The sequence below is a fragment of the Corylus avellana genome, chromosome ca11 (genome assembly GCF_901000735.1).
Source record: "Corylus avellana chromosome ca11, CavTom2PMs-1.0".
Classification (NCBI taxonomy): domain Eukaryota; kingdom Viridiplantae; phylum Streptophyta; class Magnoliopsida; order Fagales; family Betulaceae; genus Corylus; species Corylus avellana.
In genome coordinates this window covers 3,330,020-3,336,908 of record NC_081551.1, presented here as the reverse complement: position 1 = coordinate 3,336,908, position 6,889 = coordinate 3,330,020, and the positions used below count along the sequence as shown (strand labels likewise).

The window sequence follows — 6,889 nt, the reverse complement described above, 5'->3', positions numbered from 1 at the left end:
CATATAAATCTTATGAATTATATTAAAAAAATTACTTCAATTCAATTTGAAATAAAACCTGCTTAACTTAAGATTATTATTATTTTTTTAAGGTGGCTATTGGTGTTGATGTCATTGATGTTTCGACTTTCGGGCATTGTTTGGTAAACACTACACCATGCTCAAACACTATTGATTTTTTGGTGAAACAAAAATGAGAGTAATGATTGGTATAGAAAAGTAAAAAAATTGTATTGAAAACTGAAAAAAATTTTGTTTTGTAATTATTTTTATATTTAAATAATAGTAAAAAGTAAGATCTGATATAAAAATTGAATGATGTGATATAAAAAGTGAGAATGATTTTACGTTGTAATTATTTTTATATTTAAATAATAGTAAAAAGTAAAATGATCTGATATAAAAATTGAGTAATGTGATATAAAAAAATGATAATGTTTTTACGTTAATTTTTTTTTTTTTAAAGGAAGTGAATAGTATTTAGGGGAGGGAGGGTGTTATCTTGATCCAAAACATTTGTTTATAAAACTTTTCTACCATGGGAGAAAACAAAAAGAGTTCAAAACTTCTTTTGTGAAGATTTATAGGTTTATCAAAGTTAAATTCAGCGTCCCCATTCACATAGGGGAATAGATGGGGTAATCAAGGGAGCCCAAATGAATGCTTTCTGCAATCTTGCTTGTGCATGATCTCTTACCTATTCTACTCCCTCTGTAGACAAGTTGTTCTCCGGTTAAAATATTTCAATAAAGGAGTAATCCAGCCCACTAAATCAAGAAGTGAAAAAGATGAATGCCAAGCCCATAAAATAGGACACAAAAGAAGGTCAAATTCTGAAGAAGCTAATTTTCAAGGCATCCATACATTTCTAGAAACGTTAACATGCTCTTTACTTATCAAAAAAAAAAAAAACATGCTTTTTATGAGCAAGTTCTCCAAGAATATTTGTAACAATTCCTCTGAAAAAGGGTAAAATTATACCATTTGACTACCTGATTTTCTTTTACAGTGGTATAAACAATTAGCACTAAATTGAAATCCTGTAACAATTAACTTGCAATGCTCACACACACCCTACAAATCATCAAATACCCATCTGCCCTGAACACCAAACCACCATACAAATTCAGCATACGGACTGACGAAGCAACAGGGTTGCAAGTAGACAATAAAACCAGCAGAAGCAACCACACTCGAACATATACTCTTTAAATTGCCAGCTGAAGAAGCCACCCACCCCCCATTGATCAATTATATTCCTCCTAAAGTACCCTGAAAAGCCCCTGGTATGATTCTAATACTCACTGCCCCATTAAATTGATGAACCTAATACCGGCCGATGTAATTTACAAGCTTGCTTTAACATTTCTGGTCCTAGTTATGTGTCATTGAAGTGAAAACAGTCAGCAACTCTGAAGTGCTTTGCAAGCCGGAGGACAGAAGAACGCACAACGTCAAAATTCGGAGAGACGGAACTAGGTAGATGAGGTAGGCAAACAGGCAGATATTGATCACTATCTTCTGAAGGGCAGAATAGGGAAAGCACGGATCTGCAGAATATGAATCTGGAGAGAACCAACATCATATAACTATCCACTAAGTTAACTTAAAAAATAAAATAAAAAATAAAAATGATTCAAGCTCGAAGACATCTGTCATTGTTTTTCTTTTCATTATGGAAAATTTTGTAAAATATATATATAAGCTAAAGTTCAGTTTGGTCCGGTTGTATGACCAATTGAACCAATATTTAAGCATAAAAGACAATTAACAGAGCAAAGTGCTACTCTGCTTAAAATGAAAGACAAAAATACCTTAGAATAAGCCGCCTAATAAATGGATCTTTTAACACTTGTGCCCAAACTATATCCATGCTAGTTGGTGTACAGAGTATGACTTCCCACTCAGAGAAGGCAGTCGAGAGTATGTTCTCGGCATCATTGTAAACATCCTAAAAATATAACCTCATGAACACATTGGAACAACTAGAATATAATGAACTTCAAGAATTTAAAAAGGTCTAGCAATTTACTTACTGCATCAGTATCAGAAGGGGAGAGGCCAACCATTTGGCAAAATGCTGGTAGAGGAGCAGTCAAGAAAAATGTAAACTGACTTCCATTCGTTAATATATCAACATTTGATGGGTTCTTGAATGCTGGCCTTAGAGGTGAAAGAAGTAGAGTAGCAGGCTCTCCCCTCTCCGCACCATGTAAAACCTGAAAATCATTCATCATTCATATGTAAGCCACTTGACAGAGAAATGAGAATCAAATGCAATCATGCACTCGGTAAATCTTGTCATGGAAGAACACCACATATCGGGTACAGCTTGATTCTAATATCATCAAAAGGGCCAAAGACGCCTTAAAACACCTGCCTTGTTACAATTAATCTTTTTCACATAATGAATTTAGGGCTAAATAATGTAATACTTGAAGATATGGTTTGTAAGTGAATTAAACATTACAGACACTCAAGCGGTGTTGGAATTTCTTTTTCCTTAAAGTTTATCCCCAAACACATCCTCAAGTGAAATGTGTTCTACAATGTCATTGATGTAGTTATATCAAGAACCTCCTTCAACAACATTTCCTAAAATATGTTACATTTATTTGGACATTGATTGGATTAAGGCAGCAAAAATTTACACCGATATCTTGGTGGGGTTTACAACCAGGAGAGGGAGGGGGGAAGTTAAACATATGAACCCAGCAGACTTTCCTTTACTTAATATCCAAATTCCATTACTGTGTCAAAACTTACTCCACTATTTACTGTATTACATATCTAGTGTACACATGACAATAACCACAAAACATCATCGTGTCTTTAAAGCAGTAAAATATGATTAGAAGCTATACACTGCTCTTGAATAAAGCATGTAACCCAGTAGGTCATACGCAAGTTTTGACAAACCTGCCTTGAATGCATGGCTGTTGTCACTATCAATTATCAAGAAAAGAGGCCTACGGGTAAAAGGAATTATATCACCAGGGTAGAGGTTGTTTGAACCTGAAAAACCAAAAAGAAGATATGTTATGCAGATGGTATGGGGACTTCTTCAGATTATAAATGGCCTAGAAACTAAATAATACTTAAATAAACAAGTATCTGTGCACAAATGCTCTTAATAAGAACAGGACAGAGCATGGTTTCAATATTGATGCCTACCACCATTTCCTCTTGAACCAAACCACAGATAACCATCATCATAGCTACTTGACTCTCCCTTATGATTAGTACCCAATTCAGGCATAGAGCTCTTCCGCTCCTGTGAGTACTGAGAAGTGATTTTGTTTTTTGAAGATTTCCGTGATCCTCCAAGGGTTTCCATCTGAGTAACATTACTATGACCAGCCTTCCCTGCATGTTTAATCACTAGGGTCAATAATCTAGGCTGACAAGAGCTGTTCAGTTAATTACTATTCAGGCAATATAAAAGTGATATAAACCTGACGCTGATAGATATACTAGCATAAGACTATCTGGAGGGAGCTCCTCACAAATTGTAGCCATAACCTGCCCATGCACCATGAAGTTAAAAGTCAGCCCCACTAATTACAAAGCCATGATTTTTTTTTTTGGATGAATACAAACACGAAGAAACAACGAAAAATAAAACACAAAGGCAAACATTGTGTTTAAGGGCACACCATCTTTAATTTATGCCTCAAGTTGAGGGTGAAATCATGTTATCAATTTATCATGGAAAAAAATAAAAGGAAATTATATAATCACATACATTCTTCTTCTTCTTTTTTGATAGGTATAATCACATGCATTCCTCTTCCATGGAAAGATATGATATCCAGATTAACTTAGCAACTAAAAGAGACTATAAATGCAACCACATAAGCCAGAAGCAGAGGAGGCCACAGAATAAACAAGTAATAACTTTAGAACTCACCGCTAGCAAATGTGTTACTGATGGACGGTAGAGAATAGCTTTCCTTGGATTAGGAGGTAAGGTTGGATCAGTCATGTCTGCAGCCAAATTTATATCTATCAGTCCAGAAGCTCCAGAATGATCGATTGAAGTGCCATTCCCATTTGATTCAACTAGCCGTTTTTGGTAGAAAGATCCACTTGGCTCCCATTCTAAACATTGCAGCATTCTAAAAGTGTCCAAAGTAAATTCTGCAAATTTTACCTGAAAGTGACAGTACAAAAACCTTTGTAAAAATTCTATGCAGGGGTTCGTTCATTAATGATTCTTGTACTCCAGATGATCTTAACTCACGAACAAGCCATTTAAAGCATAAAAACTAACCTCATTCCGGTGATAGCTTGTCAGCAGTGCATCTTGAAACTTTAGAACCTTCTTTGCATGGAACCGAGCCACATATGGAAGAGAAGCTTGATGGGAATCAAACACAGAACAATAACGCAAAGGCCTGACATTCATAAAGGCTGTATCAACTTTCATAAAGCGGACAATTTCTTGCACCACTTGCCTCCATTCTTTAAAGTTAGTTTCCTGACAAGAGATGGTATAGATGTCCTAAATCATGTCAGTATACCACTGAAAGTAGTATAAGTTAATGGCTTATTAGAGAGAGCAAAATTATAATGAATGTTAAACAGTCAAATTTAAGTCAATGATATCCATGCAAATAATCATGTAAATAACCTGCCGAGAGATGTACATTCATAAAGAACACATTTTAAACTGATCCTCTTAATTCATAATTGATAAATCCCTCAATTGGCATGTATCCAAATAGCATATTTTACACCATCAAAGTTTTGATTATTTTCAAAAAAATAAATTCTAATAGCTCGATTTATGAAGATCTGTCAATAAGTTACTAAGAAGGTATATGGTATTTAGTAAGATGAGCAAATATTAAACAGTTATATTTTCCCCTAATTATTAAATTTTCAATTTAGAGTGACTCATGGAGCACAACATTGAGATAGCACTCAAGATCTCACTTCACAAAATTTTAAGCCCAAATGTTGGGCCAAGTAAATGATCAGTTAAAGTACATAGATACTAAGTGAATCAGTCCGACCAATTAAGCAGTCCTGGATTAGACATGATGTTGGTGCTCCATTGCTCTTTAAAGAAGAAAAAGACAGACAAAAAGAACCAATAGAACCCATAAGCCCAAAGAATGTTTTGGCCTTTCAGGTTTTAAGTCTTAAAGATTATAAATTTTCCATTCCAACTCTTAATTTTTCATACAATAGCATTTGACCAATTGTTTTCGTATCACCAAAAGGACTGACAAATTGGTGGCACACACAGACATGATGAACGATTTAAGACCTTTTTTATTTCATTTGTACATAAACATTAGTTTCACACCGTTGGACTGACCGTTTTCTGGAATCTCTGATCTTTATCCAGAACCTCATTTACCACCTTGCTTCAACTAAAGCACTACTTTACAGCTCAGAATTTAGTCATTATGAAATGGAATATTTATTGGAAATACACCTTCAGAAAGTAAATCACAAACTGAGCATGCTAAATCTACTGTCTCTCAACACTCCCAGATTGTATAAATCCTGATCTTCTATCAATTCAAATAACATCGTGGTACCTCTATCCGAATCTAAAGTTCTACCGGACAGAAAAACCTCGAAGATTTGGATAAAATAACTTATATTATTTAAACAATTTCTAAAAACATCCTTTCACATTCAAATCGATCTCCCTCTCTGGGAATTAAAATATTAAGCCTCCTTCGTGCTCCTAAGGCATTGTTTGGTTTTTGCGAAAAGAGGAAAAGAAAAGGAAAACTTAAAACCATACATTTCTTGCACCATCTTAATTAACAAAGGGAAATGGAAAAGAAATCAATAAAACGTGGCATGCCTTGCACGATTATCGCTATATTAAGTCCAAAATTTTGATAGTAGAAATTAGACAGCGAGGGAACTCGAATAATTCCCATGTTTTTTTCCTAAATTTTCTCAGCAACCAAACAAAGCCTCATGCGAGTAAATAAAACCGAATCCTTCATAGTTAAGCTCCAAATATTCACAATTTTTCCTCGTAGAGCTAATAGAAACGAAAAAAAATTACCCGAAAAGCAGCTTTACTATCATCAACCAGAGCCTTGAACCGGTCGACGAGAGCCTTCACCATCTCGGTCCGGTTCAAGATCACCGAGACTAGCAAGAACCTCGCGTAGAACCTCAATTCCTTGAACCTCACCCCGAGATCCTTCCCGGCGCCTTTGGATCCCTCGAAATACCTCCTGTTGAGAATCGCCTCGTAGAAAACGTACGCCTCGACCAGGAACCTGGCCTCGCTGGTCCGCATGTACTGGCCGAAGTAGAGCTGGCCGATCCGGCTAGCGATCTCGCCGATTTCCCAGCGGTTGAGCCCTGACCTCACCAACTCCGCCCGGTGCTCCTGCTGGAACTTCCAGAGGCGCGTGTACGCCTTGAACACCTTCTGGAAGTAGTGGTGGCTCGTCACGCGTCCGTACGCAGGCACGTCCCGTACCCGAGCAAACTTCCGGTCCGCGCCGTCCACCAGCGCCCGGAAAGTCTGACCAACGACGTCGTTATCGGCAGCCATATCATCCGAAAAAAAAAAGCCCAATCAATTAACCACCCTAAAATCGTTCCCTTTCGCGCCCATCGGCAAACGAGAAAGTGTCAGAAAACCAAAGGGAAGAAAAGTAGAGTTGGACTCTTTATAAAACTGAGGCTTTAGAAATGGGAATGGCGTCACTGCTTTTACTCTCTGTTTTTTTTATTTTTCTTAATTTTTTTAACTATTTAGTTACCGAATTGCAGTGGCGGCGTCAGAGGGAGAGGAGCGAAGGAGTGAAGGGGGTGTGGCATGAGATTTTGGATGATTTGACGGTGTGACATTTCCTGTGGCGAGAACGGAAAAAAGTAGTTTTGGACATAGGACGGAGTAGTG

At 36.8% G+C, this 6,889-nt stretch overlaps 1 protein-coding gene across 2 annotated transcripts; it reads right to left on the bottom strand.

Moving 5' to 3' along the window:
- Positions 1-882: 882 nt before the first annotated feature.
- Positions 883-6,889, bottom strand: LOC132166390 (uncharacterized). Of its 2 annotated transcripts, XM_059577192.1 has the most exons (9): positions 6,038-6,880; positions 4,274-4,480; positions 3,911-4,153; positions 3,456-3,522; positions 3,175-3,366; positions 2,924-3,015; positions 2,037-2,219; positions 1,815-1,951; positions 883-1,565 (listed from the first exon to the last, which is right to left on the bottom strand). In XM_059577192.1, the coding sequence occupies exons 1-9, from the start codon at positions 6,536-6,538 to the stop codon at positions 1,379-1,381; spliced, it is 1,809 nt and encodes a 602-aa protein (XP_059433175.1). In that variant the 5' UTR covers positions 6,539-6,880; the 3' UTR covers positions 883-1,378. The 2 variants fall into 2 exon arrangements, with proteins under 2 accessions (XP_059433175.1, XP_059433176.1); XM_059577193.1 differs by lacking the exons at positions 883-1,565; positions 1,815-1,951 and having other exon boundaries at positions 2,048-2,219; positions 2,920-3,015; positions 6,038-6,889.